The sequence below is a fragment of the Rhipicephalus sanguineus genome, chromosome 10, assembly GCF_013339695.2.
Source record: "Rhipicephalus sanguineus isolate Rsan-2018 chromosome 10, BIME_Rsan_1.4, whole genome shotgun sequence".
NCBI lineage: Eukaryota > Metazoa > Arthropoda > Arachnida > Ixodida > Ixodidae > Rhipicephalus > Rhipicephalus sanguineus.
Window position 1 is genome coordinate 107608509 of NC_051185.1, and position 23650 is coordinate 107632158.

The window sequence follows — 23650 nt, forward strand, 5'->3', positions numbered from 1 at the left end:
TCGCATTCGATTTCGGACCTAATGCGTAGTCTCGAAGCCAGGGACCTTTTAGGGAGATGACTGTTGACTTAAACGTAAATTAACTTATTACTGGTTTGATAACGTAAAAACACGCGAAAGTTTCTAAACGAAAGCTGCTCTCAACTACAGCGGCTGGACGCCGGCCATGTTTCATTTGTGCTCTCTTGTTGCCTGTATCGCGGGCGTTGATCATCCGGTAGGACGTGTTTTGGTGATTGGACATGCTTTGGACGTGTTTCGTCGTGTGACAGCAGGCAGGTAATATGGTATTAGGTTCACCTAATGCCATTCGTTGTAAATAACGTTAGATTTGCCGTGTGACAGGGGTATTATTCCAATGCATCGGGTGCTTTAAAAAATACCCCGTGGCACGTTATGTTTCTCACAACATGCACGTTCTTATTCAATTGGTGTCCGATAGGTCGCCACAGACACCCACGAAAGGACGACGCCGTTTGCACACAACATTTAATACATACACTAAAAAGAATCACGTCATATCCACGAACTGAATGATCATTGAGGAGCTGGCTCGGAGATAATCGGGTAAACCGTGAATGCTCCGTACAATTCCTCTACTGCCATATAAAGACGTGACACATTGTTATAGCAGCGATCGTGGTCCGGTTATTGTCGAGCCACAAGTGGTCGCAGACCTTGCAGCTCTGGCCGAACGTGTGGTCGAGGAAATGGCGCTTGAAGCGCGCGTCGGCGCCACCAACTTCCGTTGGTTCTGGTGGTTTAACCCGCCGAGAGGAGGTTACGTTGCGGAGGCTTCGTGTTGGGGTTGCACTTACCCCATCCGTGACCACCCTTTGGGCGCAAAAGTACCGCGGCCCGTATGGTACATCGTGCCCATTTTGCGACGCTCCAATCAGCGACGTAACTGTCACACACCTATTGTGGACATGCACGGGTCTACAATTAAGCCGTCGTCGTCACCTACGTGCAACAGGCCTCAGGCCTGGCCGACCACCCGACCTTGACCGCTGGATTAGTGGACCTCACCACCGCTCGTTACTGGACTTCATACACGAAGCAAATTTATATGTGTATTTCTGAATAAATATTATGCCTAAGGGCAGACTTTCGAAAAAAAAAAAAAAAACTTCTGGTAGCGACAGTTTTCGGCGCATGGCTGCTGCATCCCGCGCCCGTACCTCTTCGAGGTTCTCTTGCAGCCGCTTCCGCGCTGCTTCGGCTTCGCGGGCTTGTATCTCGGGGTCAGCACGATGCTGACGTCTCTCTGCGGCCTCGCGAGCTCTCACCGCAGGGTCTTGGCGGCGAGCCCGCGTTGCTGCTGCCTTGCAAGCCTTCTGCCCCGCCGCCTTGTCTTCTTCGTTCATGTTATTAGTATCGAAGCGCACTGACTGACGACTCTCGAAAGAGAAGCGCGCATTTGTGGCCCTCTAGTGGTTTCCTTTCAAATTAGAGCACGCGCCGGAGTGTAGCCAGCGCCGCATGCTACAGTTGGCTATGCTATACGTGGTTTTGCCTGCGTTAATATCATCATCAAAGCGCTCGAAGAACACGAGGAAGAGGACTTCTCTTTCGCGTGAGCTGCGCCTGTAGCGGTCGCCTCTAGAACTAAGGTTACAGTTACGGCGCGGGACTTCGCCGCAGCTTAAGAAACTGGCGAGCCAGATCCTAAAACGAGCACACATCACACTGAACCCAAAATAATAATACCCAACTAAACATTGAAATCAGTCCTAAACTAGCAGTTCCTAGTTATAGCGGTGAGACGACGTACGAACGCTTGTCTCACCAAGGTCCGTAGTAGATGACCGCTTTCAAAGAGGAGTGCCTAGACCAGTGGTCGAAGCAGCCTTCTTGGGCTGCTAGTCGAAAAGGAGGCACCGACGCCGTAGCCGCGTCCCGGCCGGACGCCCACGCCAGAGCTCACGCCCGAAGCCTGACAGCACAGCGTGTCAACGGGCACAGGACGTCACGCAGCAGGAACTCGTCAGAGACGCACCGCCATAAGCTGCTCGCACGTGGCAGGTCCCTCCGGGCTCAGCTGGTCACTAAGGCTCGAGTCCGGAACCCGACAGCCGAGAGCGTGGCCCGTCTTCTTCGCTGCTCCTCTCGTCCGCCCCCTCTCGCCCTTTCTTCCTTGCGCATCCCGTGGCCTTTCACTATTGGCGGCTTTCTGTCTTCAAGCAATCTTATTTTTGCTTTCCATGGTCTCTGTGGCTTTCTCTGATTGGGTCTTTCTCTTCTTTGTCATTTTATTTTCCAGCGCTCGTGCCAATTTCGTCGTCCTCTACTTCTACTCGATCTTGTGATGGCGCGCACGTTGAACACCCGTGCACGTCACTCATCACAATAGCCCCCTTTCATCGCTTTTTTGTCTAAAAAAAAACTCCTGACCCGCACACGGTGTGTCATTCATTATACTGCACGTGTTCGCTGCACAGTTCACTGTATATAGTTCAAGTGTCCATACCGAAAAAAGACTAAATGCGCAGAAACACCTGCGAATACATACACTTCGAGCATCAAACACACAACACTACAGTCCATCCAAACCTCACCTCTTGACTCACAATCTACTGGTTAAGTAGGCGCCAGTATTCTCCGTCTCTTTTATATGCTAAAAGCTAAATGAGTATTCTTGCTTCCTTTCACATACCGTCCTAACGAACACAATCGTTCACCATAATATTTCCACTCAACATACATGTCTATCTTAAAACAACAATTCACTAAACAATTAAATAGCTACACGAAATATTCAACTTAACAGATCACATGCAAGTACACAACCACCATAATATGTCTAAGAAATATAACTCTGTTGCCTATAGTCGAAATCCAGAAAAGTCACCGGTTATTCACCTCGACGCTCAATTGATTGCGTCCCAAATGAGACCAATGGCATAGGCCTTCGATTTGCCGCAACGCACTGGACACGCTTGGCAGCGTTTGCGCCCAGACATCTGTGTGGGAATCTCGATGACATTCGGACGCCGTGGCCGCATGATGGCCCAAAACCAGCTAACGTCACAATCCAAGTGAACGCGTTGCCTCCACGCACGCATAGTGAGGAGGGTTCGAATCATCGTTTTAGGCTCGTTGACGCCTTGTCTGGACCGATTAGCTGGCTGAGGCTTCAAACTCTCAAAGAAATTGCCTTATGCCTCTCAGGACGCCACAAGTTGATGGTAGTCCCGCTCTGGGACTACCATCAACCTCAACATGCGATTTAGTGGTAGTTTCTTCACCCTTTTTCACATAGCCAGTTAGATCACCACGTGAGGCCATATCATCGTATACTGATGACACTAGTTCAGACATTCGATCAGCTTTGACCTGTGCTTCTGCGCTCTCTTCCAGCTCTCTCGGATAGGTTCTGCTATCACTAACCAGAGAAGGTGGCCTCCCTTTCTTAACGTGTTTGTCATTCGCATGGTGCGCGACCATGTCTGAATCAGTTGTGGCCACATCTTGCAGCCGACTGAGAGAATCTGTTGCTAACACATTAGAGTCATTAGAGTTCGTTCCTCGGCATTCGTCGTAATCACCCTGAAGGACATTTGGTGTTCTTCCAATGCAACGATTTTGAGACAGCCTTCCCTGTTCAAGGCCCGTGATTTGCCTCCTAGAGGTTGTTAAGCATAACTCATCGCTAATTGAACCTTTTTCTGTGCTCCTCAAGCTCTACGCTGCTTCGTCGAGCTCTACCTGGCAATTCCTAGCTGCCTGGCTTTCCACCTCTGTGCCATCCTCTAGCTGAGCTCCTGGTTCTGAACAAAAACCTATGCTGAGATTCCAGGACAGCCGCACCGAAGGAGGGTAACCCGCGCCTATAGACACCGTTTTGAGAGCACGCCGCGAACTCCTCTTCCCTAGATCTAATCACCGACATATTGTGTGCCTTTGTTTCTACCTGCGTCTTCGAAGTCGCTGCAAAATTTAGCTTTAGCAGAAGCGTTTTCTGCTCTACTTGTTCACGTTATAACTGCTCAATCAGAGCTGTCCTCCTTTTCAACTCTTTCTGCGTTCCTCTCCTCACGCGCTCGAGCTTCTCGTTTTTCGAACCACCCTCTTAATTCCGTGCTTCCCAACCACATGAGCATTGCCAACGCCGTTAAATCTACCGTGCTCATCTCTTCCGACTAGTGGTCAACCGTAAGAGATGCAAATGGCCTCGTCCTGTCGCTGCGGACGCCAATGTTACGTTGTTAGTAATCTTTTTTTCCAAACATACACCCCTCCCCCCCCCCGTGAGAACTCTGAACTTTGTCTGTCGCTCGAACGCCTCCCACGCCAAGCACTGCTCAAGTTGTGCTTGACAACCTCTGTGCAGCCGCTGCGATGCAACAGAAAAAGCTGGCGGCGGCCAAGGTGGTGACCACGCTGTTCCCGCGCATCCCGAAGGTCACCACGTTGCTGCTCGATTTCTTTATCAAGCGAGAGGACGTTTTGCTGACGACGCGAGAGCCGCTCTCGGAATTCTGCCGACAGGAGGTGGTGTTGGCCGCTCAAGACATGCTGGACAAGCTCAACCGGCAGATCATCACTTACCAGGACATGCGCGACATGGCCGAAGATATGATAGGTAAGATTACGCTTACGTGATAAGCGATCCATATTTCAGGTTTGTCGAGATCAGAAAATTCGCGTGAATGAAAGAATAAGAACTAATCAAAGGGCCACTTTTAACACGAAAGTGTTTTATGCCAGGGTCCACCAAGACTTTAGTGACGTATTTCCGTCACGGAAATGACGTCGAAAAAAATATACATGATCAGATGGCAAAGAAAAAAAGTTCCGTCCACGGGCATCAACCCACGACCACTCGGTGCGCAACAACAGATGCTGGGCACGCTATCCACTGCGCCACGGTCACATACTCTAGAGGCTTTACAAACGCGCCTTTTATATCTACCACTCTCCCGGTCGGCGGGGTGGTGTTACCCTCTGGAAGCGGTAAAGTAATGTAATTCGTCATTACTGTGGCATCCGCGATTAGCACCTGCAACGCGTTACACGTCCCTCCCAGTCGGCGCGTTTTCAATAGAAGTTCAATTTTGTCAATGCCTTAACACACCGCGAGGTGGCGACCTTAGCCAAGCGTCGTAAAAGCGTCCGCCTCGCTCATAGCTCTGCGACGCGCGCCTGCCTCAGCAGGCTGTAACACCGCGTTCCTTGCTCACGCGCTCGCCCCTAGAAAAATCGCGGCCGGGCTACCGGGGCGGAAGGACGCGCTTTGCGTTTCCCTCAAATCTGGCCGTGGTGTTCGATCACATTTTAACATTCTGCGGGATGGCGACCAAGTTCTGCGTCCAACATGCGACGCTCTTCTGGCTATTCCACCTAGTTCTCTGATTACGCTTTCACTTTTAACTACTACAGCTACCACAAGGGTTTGTTTAATCATTTAGCAGGGACGTTAGTCGTCGAGATGGAGATGTAGCACCATCATCAAAGTGGGCACATCCACGTTAAACGGTGCTATAGCTGCCAGACATCAATATGCATTGTGCAAACTCTCTTATATCAATGTACAGCAAACATTCAGTTACTTCTGTAAGGGTACGCTTTACTTTCGTGTTATTCCGATTCCTATGACGGAGGGATCAGCCATGTTTTTTGTTAGTCATAACCGCACGATGCCAAGGGATAATGAAACCGAGGCAGGCGCGTTATTGGTTGTTTAAAACTGACGTGTATTAAACGGACAGAAAGGAAAAGGAAATTGGGCGCAGATGAACTTGGTGCCTGGGGGAACTGAACCTACAGCCTTCGCATAACGCGTGCAACGCACTACCATTCGTGCTGCGGCATCGACCCCGTCCTCTTTATTAAGGCGAAAGGCTTAGATGCTTCATCAAACGTGAAAATTGACCGGCGTCACGCGTCGGCGGCATCAACACGAGTGATGCAAAAGATCATCACCACATGGTAACGTCACCATATGACGTCATCATGACGTCACAGATTGTAAACACTTGTGGCATCATTGTGAGTTGATGTCACATGACGTAACATTACATTATGACGTCGTCACATGACATCGTAGCTTGGTCAAAGGTGGGCCGATCATGGAGGCAGGGCAAAACCATGGTAGGTGCAGAAAGCTTTCGGAGGGTGGCAGGACAGGATCAATACATCGAATGAGAAGAAAAAAAGGTGGTTTTCGCCTATCAGTCATCTCAGGTAAGAGCATAAGAGACCCTGTGAGATTTCGTGTCAGACAATGAGCAATCCTATAGGCACCAGCGTAGTCAACGTGCCTGATAAACCGAGGATATGCATACTAATCAACTTACAAAAGACATCAGTCAGCCTTCTAAGACTTGCTCAATCTGAGGCGTAAGCAGCAACTCGCTTTCTGCTTTTCAAGAAATCGGTTCCCACAATGCGTGAGATCTGCCGTAAATTTATGGCACTAGCACCGAGTAACAAGCCGGGAGCGAGTGACACCGAAACTCGCTCCCGGCTAACCTGATGTTCAGCATGGACTAGAATTTTATGAAGCTCCAATAAAAACATAAAAACTCTCATATAAAAAGGAGGTAATGGTTCACGCTTAGTGTTGTGTAGGTTATGTTGATGTCGGAGCATATGTATGGTAAAGAATAAAATTATCAGGATAATTATCGAAAATTAATTGAATGCATTGAAAGACCAGGTGGTATTGGGTGAGTGTGCTATCAAGATGGCACATACGCACTGCAGAACAAGCCGGTTCTGATCGATTGATTGTGTACATTAAAGCTACGGAAGTCCGCGACCGAACATGAACCTTAAGTCAACCCAAGTAAACCAAAGTTCACCAGTCGCCAGGGACTAGTGCCATTAAGGAATGGATCATGAAAGTCACCGAAAGATTATATTTCTTCTTCGTATCACTTCTTTTAAAGAACATGCAGTCATTACACTCACAACAAAAATACGAACGAAGGCCCCTAAGAACAACAACCGAATACTCGCTTAGCAGTGAAAGCGGGGAAACGTTATATAGAATGTAGAGAGGAGTGGCCAAAATAATTCAGTGCAACTCAGTGCTTAAATACAAAGGTAAACCTAATAATGCGCTGATATATCCAAGGGTCAAACTAGGCATAAATAATTCTTTGTGCACGTAACAATTCTAGAGTCGAAGTTGAACAAATGCAAGGACAAATGATTTTTGAGAGCATGTAGCAGACTATTCCACAGTACATCAAGTTGCCGTGCTATCATATAATTGGTATGTTTGTCCGTGTGTCAGTGTAGCATCTGCTTCTCGCTTTGGCGGCGAACTTTTTAAGCTGTGGCCCGCATTTTCTTACGCTATTGATCACTGGTATACACAGTGCCTGAAGAATAATTCTCTGATGTACACCAGCTATCTACAGTGCTTCAAGAAAAACCTAGACGCCAAAGCACTACCAGCAGAAAGAAAATTGTAAGAAAAGACGCTCCTTTCTTGTGATTCTCCTTTCTGCTGCTGGTGCTTAGGCGTCCAGGTTTTTCTCAAAGTTATGTACCAACTAGCCGAGCAACAAGTTCTGCCCAGTTACAGTATCTACAGTGTCTCTGTGTCTTGCATCAGTTACATTCGCTCGGTCACCAATGTACGCGTGGGTAACTGTTTCACCGTTTGGCCCGGTTAGGGCTCCACAACTTAGTTTACAAGAAGTCCCCGGAAATCGCCAAGGAGCTGGGTGACAACGTGCGCAAGATGGTCGTCATCATCGGCGAGCTGGCCACGTCCCTCGAGCAAGTGTCGGACGTTCCGCCCACCGACTGGATGGGCATAGGCGACACCATCGTTGCCAAAACGGCGAACCTCAACATGGCTGAGATCGCACCCTTCTGGTCCTACATCCCGAAAATGGCGGACTTCCAGAGCGTCAAACTCCTCGGCGCAGGTGGATTCGGGTACGTAATCAACCGTCACTGTATTTCGTCATTACAAAGGGTTGAAGGGGATGCTGCACACGTAGAGTTTCCTATAAATACACTAGGGGGAGCTCTGGCGCTAGTGTCTATGGGATCTGCAACGCATGGCGCTTCAGCCAGCATGGGAATGATGGGTAGTACACGGATTTGTCTAAACTTCGTTCTTTCGGCTCCGTATGTCCCCGCGTCGCCTGCATCCGCTTTGTCGCAAAACAATGTTCAGTAAAATCAGCAGTTCCACTTCACTAATTTAGCCCTTTTAGGCTCACCAATTCAAATCTGGTCACGAAGTTCATAACGATTGTTATGCCAGGGCTCCCAACCCAAACTTCCTTGCTTCGACAAGGCATTCAAGCTGGTAAAACGTCTGACGCAACCAGAGTCAACACCCGCTGATGCAACGAGGCGGGAGTCTTACGCAATCCCCGGTAACTCCGGCGATGCGTCTGACGCAACCAGCGTCAACACCAGCTGATGCAACGAGGCGGGAGCCTTACGCAATCCCCGGCAACTCCGGCGCTGCGTCTGACGCAACCGAAGGAAATCTCTCCCGCAACGTGCGGCGAGCCCTCTCATCCGCGGATCCGGTTCGAGCCAGCGACCAACGGCGGTTCCTGATTGGAGGCTTCACGCTCCTGGCTGATGCAAGCGATCGCCCAGGGCTATAAAAGAACCAAGCTGCGCGGAGAGAGAGAAGCAGAGAGACAGCGAGACAGCGAACGAAGAAGTCCCGGGTCGTCGTCGCACCGCTGTGCGAGCCCAATAAGCTGTCGGCCCCAGCGCCGAATATGTAAAGCCTCTGTATATATGTATATAAATTTGCCTTAACTCACCGTCGCCTTGATCGCTCCGTCTATCAGCTCTGCGCAGAAGCAGTCACAAGCTGAGACACCTGTTACCCAACAGTGGATGGCAGCTGCGGGATCGGCCGGCGTCAGCTACCTCGATGCGGTGAGTGCCTGATGTTTTCCCTTCAGTTCACCAGACTTCTCTAGCACGGGTTATCGTAGTTTAGAGAATGTTGTGTGAAGCATTGGAGTGAGCTTTGATTGTTTCGAGCCAAGTCGGAGCGCTTTGAAACCAAAGTTAATGCGGAAGGTGTAAACACGGCAGGTTGAGAATTGCTTGCGTGTCTTTCTAGTAGACTTATAGGAGATACGGCTGGATTCTAACGAGGGCAAATAGCAAGAGGCTAGTGTGAACGATGGAGAACCTTAAAGTGAAGGAACTCATCGAAATTTGTGAAGAACTCGGCCTTACTCTGGGCCGTGCGAAGCGAAAGCCAGCGATCCTTGAGATCATGCAGAAGGAGGGAGTAACGGCTGAGGAAGTCGATGAGGCCTGGGCGGATATCAAAGAACGCCGCGAGGAGGCCGAAAGACGAGAACGAGAACTTCGTGAGCGTGAAGAGGCGGAAAGGCAAGAACGCCGCGAGCGCGAGGAGGCCGAGAGACGAGAACTCCGTGAGCGCGAGGAAGCCTAACGGCAAGAACGCCGAGAGCGCGAGGAACGCGAAGAGCGCCTCGAGATGAAAAGAATAGAATTGGCACTCCGTCAGTGTTCGCAAGCGCCTAGCGTAGCTTCTGCGACGGTTCAGGCTAGTGGACATAGAATTCGGGACCAACTGCCACCGTTCGTAGTGGGCGAGGACATGGCGAAGTATCTCGTGAAGTTCGAACACGTCTGCGATAGGAATGGCATCGAGCGGTCTCTTTGGGCACAGAACCTGTTAGCTCTTCTCCCCGGGGAAGTATCCGACGTGATAACGTGTTTGTCGAGGGAGGCGTTTGAGAGCTATGACGAGGTTAAGGAGGCCCTTTTGAGAAGATATAAATTGTCACCCGAGGCTTTCCGGCAAAGGTTCCGGTATGCAAAAAGGGGGAATGAGTCACACGTTGATTTCGCGTTTCGTCTTAAAGCCGATTTAATTGAATGGCTCAAGGGCGAAGATGTCTATGACGATCGCGATAAAGTGGTAGAGTGCATAGCATTGGAGCAATTCTACCGCTGTATCGAGGATGATGTTAAGCTTTGGCTGCAGGATAAGCTTGGAGAAGTACAGCTAAACAAGGCAGCAGAGTTAGCTGAAGAGTACTACACTCGTAGAAACTTGCACAGTAGGGCCGTGCGTGTTGAAAAAGCTGAGAGAAAAGAGGGCTTTTCAAAAAAACCTGATGACCGGAAACATGCTCCGCACCGTAATTTTAGAAGAGACCCGTCTTTTACGAAGGAGACTGTGAGGGAAGGGCAAACGGAAGCGCAGAAGTCGAGTGAGCTTCCCAAAGAGCGCACTGATGCTACACGGGTGTTTGAGTCACGGAAGCCGCTAACCTGTTACAATTGCAAAAAAGAAGGGCACATCGCGGTAAATTGTAAGCAAAAGGTTGCTTTCGCAACGATCCGTGAATCAGAAAAGAACATGCGGTTGTTAGAACCGTATATTCAGGAGATTAGCGTCAATGAGAAAACGTGTCGAGCACTTCGAGACTCAGCGGCAACTATGGACGTTGTCCATCCTTCATTAGTGTCTCCGAACGACTTGACAGGAGAATGCGCATGGATCAGGCAGGTCGCCGAGGAGCAGAGCACTTGCTTACCGATCGCTACGGTGGTCATTGAAGGCTCTTTCGGTAAGCTTCACACCGAAGCGGCTGTGTCTGCCGCTCTCCCAGATTGTTTTCCTTATCTTTTTTCGAACAACTCGGAGCAGCTTCTCAAAGAGCAGGGTAAATCGTTCTTTCCCAGCGTTGCGTACATGGCCCTCACGCGATCGCAAGCACGGAAGCTTTCACAGGAACTTGATCTCGTTCCATGTAGTACACCACCACCGGCAAAAGCGGCCGAGCTGCGTGACCTTGGCAGCGAGTCGAGCGAGCCTCGGACAGAAAACTCTCGGGGTGGGTTACTCGAGCCACCTGCAGCTGAAGCGGGTAGCGTCGTCTCCGTCGGCGGAGAAACCGAAGTGGCGCCGTTGGGCGAGGCGGGCAATACGCTCAAGCCTGTAGCTGAAAGTTCGTGTGAGCTGTCGAGGGTTGATCGAGCAACGCTCATTCGAGAGCAGCGTGAAGATATCTCGATAAAAGCGCTAATGGAAAGCGTAAAATTGGGAGTAAAGAAAAAGAATGTTTCTTTTTATGAGAAATCTGGGCTATTGTATCGTAGCTACACAGATGTACAAGGTCGTAGGTATGAGCAACTCTTGATACCGCAAAAGTATCGTCGCCAGCTATTGGAACTTGCGCACGAAAACGCGTGGGCAGGGCATCTCGGCTTGAAGAAGACCAAGGCTAGGATTTCCCTTGAGTTTTACTGGCCGAAATGCTGGAAAGATACCGAAGACTTTGTGCGCTCTTGCGACACTTGTCAGAGGGTGGGGAAATCCACGGACAAGTGGAAGGCGCCCATGAAGCTTGTGCCAGTTATAACAGAACCTTTTCGGCGACTAATTATCGACATAGTTGGGCCTTTGCCGGAGTCAAGGCAAGGTTGTCGATACATACTGACTGCCCTCTGTGTGGCAACGAAATTTCCAGAAGCGGTACCTCTTAGGGAGCTCAATTCTCCTCACGTCGTGGACGCTCTGCTCTCGATATTCGCGCGTGTCGGATTTCCTTCTGAAATTCAATGCGACAATGGCAGCGTCTTCACCAGTTGCCTTACCTCTACCTTTTTGGATAAATGTGGAATCAAGGTGGTGCACAGTTCAATCCATCACCCACAATCTAATCCGGTAGAGCGTATGCATTCAGTTCTGAAACGTATACTGAGAGCTCTTTGTTATGAGCACAAATGCGACTGGGAAGCATGTATTCCTCCCGCTTGTTTGCTTTGAGGTCTGCTCCTCATGAGAGCACTGGCTTTAGTCCCGCAGAGCTTGTATATGGCCGGAGCTTAAGAACACCTTTGCGAATGCTACGCGAATCCTGGGAGGGATATGATGAGGACCCGAATGTAGTTCGCTTATGTTCTCGACCTCCTTCAGAGGCTCGGAAAAACAAAAGATCTTGTGGAGAGCCACATGAAGGCAGCGCAAGTATTGTCGAAAGAATACTACGACAAATCAGCAAAAAAACGTACCTTCGAAGTGGGAAGTCAGGTAATGTTGCTGCGGCCTTCCAAGAAGAACAAGCTTGAGGTTCATTGGGAGGGGACCCGCTAAAGTAATATCGAAGCTTTCCGATACCAACTACGAAGTGAAATTAGGAAAGCGGTCTAACAAAATTTATCACAGCAACTTGATGAAACCGTACGTTCAACGTCAGGCGGTCGTAAACCTGCTTTTGAATGCTTCAGAGGAGGAAGGAGCAGAAATTCTGACTTCTAGCGATGTAAGCGAAAGGGGTTCAGAGGTGATGTTGGAACAGTTGAACCTGGAGCCAAGGTTAAGTCAAGTCCAGAAGGAGGACTTGAGGAGGATTGTTTCTGAGTTTAAAGACGTGTTTTCCAGCCGTCCCGGAAAAACGGCGGTTATTAAGCACGACGTCGAGCTGACATGTGAGGAACCAATCCGTAGTAAGCCATATCGATGTTCCCCTGTGCAGAAGCAGATCATGAAGGAGGAAATCGATAGAATGCTTGAGTTGGGAGTCATAGTACCGGGTGAGAGTGACTATACATCTCCTCTAATATTGGTTCAAGTGCCGGGAAAGGATCCTAGGCCATGCATCGATTATCGGCGCCTTAACGCCATAACTCGAGACCAGACCTATCCGATACCAAATCTAGAGGAAAGGGTGGAAACAGTGTCAAAGTCGAACTACATTTCCACGCTAGACCTCGTGCGAGGTTATTGGCAGGTCCCTCTTATCGAGCGTGCTAGCCGCTACGCCGCGTTCGTTTCTCCATTCGGAACGTATCGTCCCCTTATGCTGAGTTTTGGACTGAAAAATGCGCCTTATTGCTTTTCGGGTCTAATGGACGTTCTTAATGGCCTGTCCGAGTTCGCACTGCCGTATCTCGACGATGTCGCCATCTTCTCGAACACCTGGGAAGAACACATCGAACATTTACGAGTCGTGCTGAACAAGTTGAAAGAAGCGGGTCTTACAGCGAAACCTGCTAAATGTCACCTAGGATGCGGCGAGGTGTCTTACCTGGGACACGTTGTGGGGCGTGGCCGGCGTCGACCTTCAGAGATCAAGGTAGCCGCCGTCGTGAACTATCCACGACCAACCACCAAGTCTGAGATAAGGGCTTTCTTAGGACTAGCGGGATACTATCAACATTATGTGCAGAACTACTCTACCATTGCCAGCCCTCTAACGGACGCACTTCGAAAGTCGGAGCCAGTTAAAGTGACATGGGACTCGGAGAAAGAGAATGCGTTTTGCAAGCTTAAACAAGCCTTAAGCGAAAAACCCGTTCTCATGGCGCCTGACTTTTCCAAGTGCTTTATCATTCAGTGCGACGCGAGTGATCGCGGAATGGGAGCTATACTGTGCCAGGAAGATGACACTGGTCACGAAAGACCAGTTTTGTATTTAAGCCGAAAACTGAGCTGCAGGGAAGAGGCATATAGTACCTCTGAAAAGGAATGTGCCTGCCTCGTGTGGGCCGTTCAAAAGCTGGCCTGTTACGTCTCCGGTTCCAAGTTTGTGGTCGAAACGGACCACTGTCCTCTAACCTGGTTGAATAACATGTCGTCCAAAAGCGGCCGGTTATTAAGGTGGAGCATGATACTCCAACAGCACAACTTGAACGTTCGTTACAAGAAAGGAAAGCTAAACGCGAACGCAGACGCACTGAGTCGCGCGTTCTAATCATTGCCGCCTTCGGCTATCCTTTCGGTTTTTCGCTGGCAAATTGGGGCAAAATTTTGTCCTCATTGCGGCCTCAGCTGAGCGCTTCCGTCCTGAGTGATCTCAAGGGGCCAACATCATTTCGAATTCTGTTTCACTGCGTTTGTTACACGTGTAATATTTTGAGTTCTGCTTTTAAGAGTTTTGTGTCTCACATGTGCCTCTTGATAAAGAGGGAACGAAATTTCGACAGAAACGTAGTTAGGAATGTATTATTCTATTTAGGTCTGGTGTTCTGTCGGGTGACCGAGGGCACTTGCTTGTGTCGTGTGTTGTCTGTTGTCGGACCGTTCTTGACAAGTTGCAGAACGATCAGCAAGTGCTGATACGAAAGATCGTCAGAAGGGACGAGCAAAGCAAGTCGACACATCTTGGCGACAAGCCACTGGAGCCGGGATCCGGCCTGGCGACTGGGATCTGTTCACGGAACGAAGCGTGGAGCCAAATGTCCCCATGGCCCTGGAGGTGAACCTGGATGGACCTGGCGAACGAGCGCGCCCGGCATCCGAGCCACGTGGAAGCAGCTCGTCTTTCCGGCTCATTGTCTGGCGGCGGGGGTGCTGTTATGCCAGGGCTCCTAACCCAAACTTCCTTGCTTCGACAAGGCATTCAAGCTGGTAAAACGTCTGACGCAACCAGAGTCAACACCCGCTGATGCAACGAGGCGGGAGTCTTACGCAATCCCCGGCAACTCCGGCGCTGCGTCTGACGCAACCGAAGGAAATCTCTCCCGCAACGTGCGGCGAGCCCTCTCATCCGCGGATCCGGTTCGAGCCAGCGACCAACGGCGGTTCCTGATTGGAGGCTTCGCGCTCCTGGCTGATGCAAGCGATCGCCCAGGGCTATAAAAGAACCAAGCTGCGCGGAGAGAGAGAAGCAGAGAGACAGCGAGACAGCGAACGAAGAAGTCCCGGGTCGTCGTCGCACCGCTGTGCGAGCCCAATAAGCTGTCGGCCCCAGCGCCGAATATGTAAAGCCTCTGTATATATGTATATAAATTTGCCTTAACTCACCGTCGCCTTGATCGCTCCGTCTATCAGTTCTGCGCAGAAGCAGTCACAAGCTGAGACACCTGTTACCCAACACGATCCATCCCTTTATCCGAAAGAATCCAAAACACAACAATAAACAAAGCCACAAGTGCGTTCGAAGCCCGCAAGCACGAAGACTATGCAAATCCGTGTACTACCCATAATTCCAACGGTGGCTGAACGATCGCAGCGCCAGAGTCCCCTCTAGTTAATTTTAGGAAACTCTATGGCTGCACAGGCATACCTTCTTACCTGTGGGGGTGCTATCACCCCCTGTAAAGTCGTTTTAGCCTCATGGCGTCCGGCGGATCAGTTGTAGTTAGCGTGGTTAGTTTCGCCGCCGAGGGAGAGATGGCGCTGTGGTCGTTCGGTGGCGCCACTTGGCGGCAAGCGAGGTTACGCTAGCGCTTGAGAAAAAGCGCTTCACTCTTTTTGGGTTTGGCGCGGCCGTGGACGGTCGTCTCCCGCGGCAGGCCCGTGGGAACGACTCCGCGGCTCGGTCCCACGGGCTTCCGGAGCGAGTTGAACGTCGGCACGCCGCATTCACGGTACATTGTATGGGCTGTATTGTTTTGCATCTGTTATGTTCTTTGTGTGTTGTATTAGCATTATGCATCCGGTTATTTAGCGCGTTACTAGTTTTTTTTTTTCTCCCCGTTGCCAAAGTGGTTAATAAATGTCCACGTGCTCGACGGCGTCGACTATCTCTGTGTGTTCAAAGAACGGCCCTTTTGTTCAATCCCACATGCTCCACCGCACAGGGAACAAATATTTTAAACAATTTCCCTGCTAAAGTGATACTTCGAGCTAGTTGTTATGGCGCACATGAAATTAAAAACAACGCGAGTGGAAGAAAGACAGAGCTGCTGTCTGTGTCGTTTCTTCGACTGACTTTTAGAGTCATAGCTCTGTTATCCTCCTCCGCCACCTTCAGAGGCGCTGGCTGCGTCCAAGCTCACTGTGCGTTCTAGAGCGGCGCCGAGCAGCATCAGTGTGTTACAGTACTACTTGTAGGCTTCGTCGTCACGGCGCGCATTCGAAGCGTGTCTCGTCGTGCTTGCCAAGAAATATCATAAAGTTAAACCTCTGCAAACCAATGGCCTCGTTTTTTCCCAAAGCAAGCGAAACCGAGCTATTGTTCGACCAAACGTGGTTTAGCCGCGTTCAACTAGGGCAAATTTTTAACACGAAAGTGTTTTGTGCCGGGGTCCACCACGGCTCTACTGACTTATATCCGTTACGGATGTCACGTTGTAAAATATACAGTAACAGATGGCTAAGAATAAAACTAGCACAAAGCGTTCCCTTGCCGGGAGTCGAACCTACGACGCCTCGCTCTGCAGCGCGCGGCGCGTAACCACTCGGCCACAAAACGCACGTTCTCCAGCTTACTAACGGCGAGGCATTTATATACACAATTTATCATTGGCGGTACTCAGAGCTCGGTGGCTTCAGCGTGTTCTTGTTATCACTAGCCAGATGGCGCGAAGAGCACGCAGGGCGCGCTTTAAAGGTCGTCGCCCTGCGCGCTGCGATGCGAGTGCGCCTCTACAGGGGGTGTCCCTCGACAGCATGAAGACAGACAGCATGAAGGTCACTTCGCTCGCTGTAGAGGCCGCGTTTACGAAAGTAGCGCGCTGCTAACACACGAAGAAGTAACAACTGTGACAGTTGTTAGTTCGCGCCCGTTCTGTGCATGTTCTTGTCGTACGTCCTTTCTGCTTTAGAGCGTGCTGCAAGTTTCGGCTTGCCGTTCTTTGCGCGACCATTACATATTGTTGCTATAGCATTCATTTCTTCACTCTAGCGGCGAAACAATGTACAATAAGCACTCAACTACCTCTGTGAGGACATGTTTCACTTTCGTGTTATACTGATTCCTATGCAAGGGGGATAAACCATGTGTTTTTTGTGACGGTTCACATTCCAAACAATAACAAGTGAACCAAACGTACACCTTGATTTTCAAGTTGCATAAGATTTCAAATCACAGGAACACGTAAGTCACTATTTCGTCAATGCATTGCACCGCTGTCGAATCGATCGCTATCGTCACTACGTTCCTGCATTGGAAAACAACTGTTCCGATCAATATGAGCACCTGAGGCATAGTGTTCGACATAGCAAGGGCGAAAATTTTCACGAAAACTTTGGAATACTAGAATAATATGTCACTCTTTGTGCATGCTGGGAGTCTGCATTAAGAACATGCATCAAGCCGCTTGGCGTTTGTAAATCAAAGTCACCAGGGACCTTATCTTCAAGCTCATAATTTGTGGACCCCCATTCTGTTGCCCTGGCGGGTTTTTTGTACGCGCCGTGTTTGCGCAGGCCGTAATACAACTTTGAGCGTCATCAGCCTTGTAGGGGTCCAAAGAGGCAAGAGCGAATTCTCCGCCATTTATTTGTCGTAACCCGGCCTAGCCCGGGTATCCAAAGTACCTAGGGCAGAAGCCACGTGGAATTATAAGCCCACGCGGGCACGCAACTCAACACGTGTGCAACGCGAGGCCACCTCCTTCGAAGCCCTCTGTCCCGGCTCAGCATCGCCCTCCGCAGTCCCGGTCTGTCGCCCTCTCCACAAGCGGCCCAGCTCGGCCCGCAAGCCGGCCTATGCAGGCGCCAGCGCCAGTCCTTCGTCTGTTCTCCTGTTTGTGCTCGTCAATTTTAGCGCTTATTCTTTCAGTGATCATGGATACCCAACTAGCCCAACACTCTGTTCTTGCCCCTCTACCTTCCATTGTCAGTGACACCAGTAGACACATATTTTTGACGATGCTAGACGGCTTCTGGAATTATATGCTCATCAGGCCTATGACGGGAACAATCATATGAACTGAAACGTTCTCATATGAACATGGTTGTCATGCCCTAACCTCAAATATTTTTCTCACCTTCACTGCGTGATTTTCACTGAACCAGTCTCGCATTCGAAAACAACTCGTGTTGCCGTTCACTCTCGATTTCCGAAATAACGGCGAGCTCTCCCGTAAGTAACCGAGAGTAGATGTAAGCATGCAATGTAGTGATGCAGAACTATCGATGGTACTATCGATACTACCGGTAGTTGAGTAACTATCGAACTATCGATGGTAAAAAAGATATCGATAGTATAAAATCAACAGCGCGAACTCATTGCAGCTAAGGCAAATATTTTGGCATTTTGGCCAGCCAGCAACAGCATCAATATTCGCACAACTCTGAATAATTTGTCACGTAAATGTGCGGTGAAGAATGCTGCAGGGGGGGAGGGGGGTCCGGGAAATACGGAGCTCTTTATTTGGTCGATCTTGTGCCCAGAAAACTAAAACTCAAAATACAAGCGATACACGCTGCGCACTGACAGCGACGAGAACAGTCGCCGGCCGTCGTGTAATCTGGTTGGTGGAATACTTAGTCATCGAACCTTCCAGCGTTATCGCTGGTGCTCGCGTTAGATCTCGATTAAACTTGAATATTCGCATCCGGCGCATAATCTTGCCAAAATGACCTCAACCAATCGCGAAGCTTCTCAAATATTGCGGCGCGGTCTGCGTGAAACGCTGCTAAGTCTGTGGGTGAAACCCGAATACATCAAATCAAAGCAATAAACACGTGTGGCAGTAATATCGCTCGTAAAATTACCGATGGTACTACCGATTGGATTATCGATAGTTTGTCGATAGTAGTACTATCCATTGTTTGTTTGCACTATCGATAGTTTCAAGAAAACTATCGATACTATTGATAGTCAATTTACCAATAGTTCTGCATGACTAATGCAATGGCTACCGACAACGCAGATAGGTTGGAGATGATACGAGCCACAATCTCAAAAAATGGCTACGGTGCATGTTCGCAAGAGCGCACCACACGACACAGTGCATTGGTCCAGGTTTGCCAGGTTTGGCTACGTTGCGCCAATTTGGCTACTTTTTTAGGCCGGTGGCGCCAGGAAAAACGACTTGGCTACTTGGCTATTTTTGGCTACTTTCTTGTTCCCCCAATTTGATCCGAATTATCAATCTATTGTAGCGTCGCAGAGGCTGACTTTCAATTATGCGGTAAACACGGGGACCCGGGGCGTCTTTTGAGCTTCCAGAATTGCATTTGACGCTTGCATTACACAAAAAAAGAAGAGTTTTGACCACGTGGCTGAGACTCGAGAGAAAACTGTTGCACTGTTGCATAGCAGCTCATTTTGCAGACAACCTGCTGCTGAACGTGGCTTCAAACTGTAATTGGAAGTGAACAGAACAATCGAAAGCGCTCCGCATCCGGGAAGCTCTGCAGTCATCTGCATTGGAAATCGGATAAATTGCCTGTGTTATTTCTTAGAATTAAGTATGGACTGCAACCCGGAAATGTTAACTACAATGACTTCGTCCTGACGCGGGAAACGATTGCGAATGTGACTACAATTTATGCTTCAGTAACAGCAACTGTGATTTTGAGCACACTCATGCAGCACTAATTTTTATCGTTGTAACAAGCAAGGCTGGTACTTCTAGCCCTTTTAAGTTGCGCAATACGCGTGAAGGGAGCGGCATTTTTGCAGTAGCGCAATAAACTTCATCTTGCACGAAATGATCGCTAAAGTGAACAATTTATGCTTTAATCTCAGCAATGATGACTGTACTTATTTACATTTCCGCCAAAAGGCTTTTGCATTTAGTCATTTAAATGATAACGTCGCAGCCACACGCGTGGCTATTTCTCGCTACTTTTACACTCCTTGCATGGAGGAAGGAATACTAAGGAGAGGCCGTTACGTCACATTTTTTGAAGCCGGATATGGGGGAGGGAAGAGAGCGCCTCCTCGCAAGGTCGGTCACGCTTCGGCTCGCTTGTGCATGCGCAACTGGTGCCGCGGAGGGCGAGGAGCCAGGCGAGCATCGAGCTCGGTCGCGCCGGGCTGCCGCCAACTGGCAGACGAGCCTGAAAAGTGAAACTTTTGTGCCGCTCAAGAAGAAACGTGCTGCGATGCTCGCTTGTAAGGTGCCTGGGTGCCACTCGCAGCCTCATTACGTCCCATATTGTACTTCTCCAATAAATTTCCATCTTCGCACTTCGTGTTTGATCAGCTGAATGCAAGTAATCAACGGTGCAACTCGGCAGGATAATCGCCGCCGAGAGCTCGGTTTTTTCTGCAGAAACGGTAAGTTCGGGGTACGCAACAGTGACATCTGAATTGATCTTGTTACGAAGGAAGGTGATGCGCCTCCGCTCTATCCTTTGACCGTGTGTGTCTACACGTTCCCACGACTGTCGTGAATGGCACTCGAGCCAAGCTGTAGCAGCACGGGTCGGTCGACTGCTACCACATCGAAGAAAACTTGGCCGCAGATAAATTTCCCGAGCATAAACGTAAACAGGATGCGAACAATTCAAACAGCTTCGCAAATCGCCTTCAAACACTATTGGGTCAGGCACGTCTTTAATTCTTGACGTTGGAAGCTTCGGTGAGCACACCGGGCTACTGCTTTCCAATCGTTTATCGTGACTCTTGTAGACGGGAACGGGTCACCGCCGACTCTCGCATCAAGAGCCGTCGGAGCTGTCGTTCTCGTCTTGGAATTCTAACCTTCTAGCGCTGAGGGACGCAATATAGCAGTGCCGAACAGCGAAGCTGCTTCGAAAACAACCGCTTTCGACGGCTAGCAAAATCAAACACGCAAGCATTAAGACCAACGCTCACCGAGGGCCTCCAACACGTTGCATCATCCGCGAAATGCAACGACTGCATAAAAATGGGCATTCGTTGCTCCAGCCGGCTCTGTGTCTGTCAACAACGCGGCCATACGGATGGTGGCGCGGGCCACGGCCAACCACGGCACAGACGACGCGAGAACATCCATGCGCGAGACGACGGCGCCGACGGCGTGACCAAGGTGACAAAAGCACGTGACTTCCGCCACACTTTTTGTAATGCAAAGGGCGAGCGAAGGCCTCTCCTCAGTTATTTCCTTCCTCCATGACTCCTTGGCTCAAGTTGACTACTGTTTGGCTCATTTTTCTAATTTATTGGCTATTTTTCTGCCTTTTAGACCTGGCAACCCTGCACTGGTCCATGCCATTGTTTCACGTCGCTATTTGGGATAAGTCTTTGGTTCTGCCTAGCGTATGCGGCCACGGCGCGACGCAGGCCTGAATGAGTCGCAAAGAGCCTGGTTTGAACTGAACCGCGACTCGGCCAAGCACCATCCGCGCGGCGTTGTCCTGTTTCGGACAGCGTGAATATTAGGAATAATTGACGCCCCTACAAAATCGGGCTCTCCTCACCCCTCCCTGCACCCACTCTCCGGCAGGCGCCCGCCGCCGTACTGACGCCGCCTGAAGCCCGTTTGAGAGTTCCGTAGTCTACCGTTGTTGATAGTAGACAGTTATAGTTTAGCGGGCTTAGCGGAACAGCGGGATCTCAATGCGCATGCGCAGTACGCTAAACGACCCGTAGTGTTTACCGTACGCACGCTTTCAGATTTAGCGTTACCGTGTTTGCGTGGTTAACGTAGTGTACGTAAAACATGGCGGCGGTTTTGGACGCCCGCTTCGAACTGAATTTAGTATTGATGTGGACGGATTCACTTCTTTCACAGCAAGTGACTGTGCAGAATGGCTTGGCTTACCTTCAGGTAGCTTCGATGCCCGAGTATTACGAATAACTTGGCGTAGTTTATGAGATCGCTTCCCATTTCGAACGTCCCTAGGCCTAACTAGGAGATCGATGTAAACAAATCTGCAACGTAAAAATTTTCGCTTTTGGTGCGTGGTTCATATTTATTTACTTCATCGTTACCAAAAAATAGTAGTAATATTGCTACGTGCGGCGATACAGGTGAGCATTCTCAGTTTTTTTTTTCTTTTCACTTTTTTAAACGCATTCACCCTCCTCTAGATGACGCCACCGTCACAGCTTGGGCACGTAAACGCTATCCCGCTAAACTGAAACGCGCTGTCGGCAACGAACGTTTGTGGCATGGACGCACGCTAACGCTATTCCCTTAACCCGGGCTATCACGAAACTATGACTGTCTAGTTAGCGCTTAGGGGATGGCGAGCGTTGGCCGGCGGAGACCGTCTCATGGTGCTCGCCGCTGTGTGCTTGTGCACCGCGATGTTTCACGACTCACGTCGTTCGTCCATCTTGCTACGGTGATCTTAATACTTTTGCCCGCAATATTGTTAAACCATTAATCATACATTCAAATGTTACGCCTGGCGCATTTGCTATCGGCGTCGGGAGATCATGGCATATTTTCAAATGAGATGGCTGACACGCCTGCGCGGATGTTCCTTGGTGGACCATCCATTGCCTCTGTTGTGTCACTTACATCTAATGACGCTGCGGCTAGGTTTAGAAAATTTTCTCTAGTTCACGATTCGACAAAAAAGAAAATACCGGCTTCAAAATTCAGCCATGTATATTTCGCGTGAAGTGGTGTCTCACACGTCACTTGCAATTGCGATCCCGTTTACTCCCCTAAATACTTATTTAACCTGCCGTGCTAGCTTACCGCGTAAGGTGTCGCGCTAAGCTCGAGGGCGTGGGTTCGATTCCTGGCCACAGTGTCAGCATTGCGATGGGGCGAAATGCAAACGCCCGTGAACCTAGATTTAGGGGTACATTCAGGAAACCCAGGTGGTCATAATTAATCCAGTGCACCCTACTACGGCGGGCCTCATTATCATATCGGGATGTCCTCACGTGAAACCACAGGCATAGGAAACAGCGCAGGCGTTAAACGGGACAAGAAAGACAGGACTTTGCGCCGTCTTTCTCGTCCCGTTCGCCCGCGCTGTTTCCTACGATGAAGCCATGCCAACAAGCTCAAGTTGGTACCCTTTTAAATCACAGCAATTACTACTGCATTAAATCTTATTGACACAGGTACACTCTGGTACAGTCCCACCTATGTCATTACTGTAGCGAGCCTGAAAGCGTCGATGATTTTACGATAGTGCTCTCGATACAATAATAAAAAAATATTCGATATTACATTTTGTATGCATGTCTGAAATAAAGACCCAGACATTTGCAAATTAGGAATTTCACCACATATTTTAAATATTCTCGCGCATTACAGCGTTATTCACGCGGGGGACTAATCCTAGGGGGATAAAGGCGGAGCCTAGTGACGTCAGCTCGCGAGGAGAATGCCCCACCACGGCCGGACTAGAGAGGCAGGACGCGTGGTCCTGGCCCTCTAGTCCGGCCATGGCCCCACAAATGTCCCCCACTCGCATGGACGAGGCGAACGGAGACGAAGACCAGGTTTACCAGACCACTCTGGTGGCTTGTACCGCCCGTTTCACCAGCTGCTGACAACCAGCTGCAGATTAGACACCCACTGCCACTCTCTGCAAGAGCAAGTGCAACAATGTGGCCAAACAAGAGCCCGAAATTCCGCTATATCCCCCACCGCCAGGGGATCGTTTGTCCTGTCGGGGAAAAGGTCCCCGTGTCCTCCGAGGAGGCGCTGGTCGCGCCCTCTCACTAATCTGTGACGTCGCGGTAATGTAATCTGCAATATCCCTGTGTCCCCCGCGGATTTCTCCCTCGTGTAAATACCCCTTTCAGAGAGCGGCTAGCAGTGGGTGTCCAGTCTGCACCTGGTCGTCTGCAGCTCGTCGTCAGCAGCTGGTGAAACGAGCGGTACAAGTCACCACAGTAGTCTGGTAACACTGGTCTCCCCCTCCGTTCGCTTCGTCTGTGTGAGGCGGGGGACATTTGTGGGGAATTCTCCTCGCGAGCTGACGCCACTAGGCTCGGCCTTCATCACCCGAGGATTTGTCCCCCGTGTAAATACCAGTGAAATCGGCGTACGGTCTTCTTGTCGATGGGTGGCGGGAAATTCAACTCTGATCGTTGAACTTTGAACAGGTGAGTACGCGGATTTTTCGCCAAGAATTTCTCTCTATCTCTTT

General features: G+C 49.9%; 1 protein-coding gene across 1 annotated transcript in view; it reads left to right on the plus strand.

The window, feature by feature from the left end:
- The window catches only part of LOC119406639 (uncharacterized), a 141042-nt gene that overhangs the window by 8210 nt on the left and 109182 nt on the right, over nucleotides 1–23650 (plus strand). The window contains exons 2-3 of the mRNA XM_049420166.1: nucleotides 4334–4585; nucleotides 7629–7896. Of these exons, the coding sequence (XP_049276123.1) occupies nucleotides 4334–4585; nucleotides 7629–7896 (520 nt within the window). The remainder of the gene's footprint in view (nucleotides 1–4333; nucleotides 4586–7628; nucleotides 7897–23650) is intronic.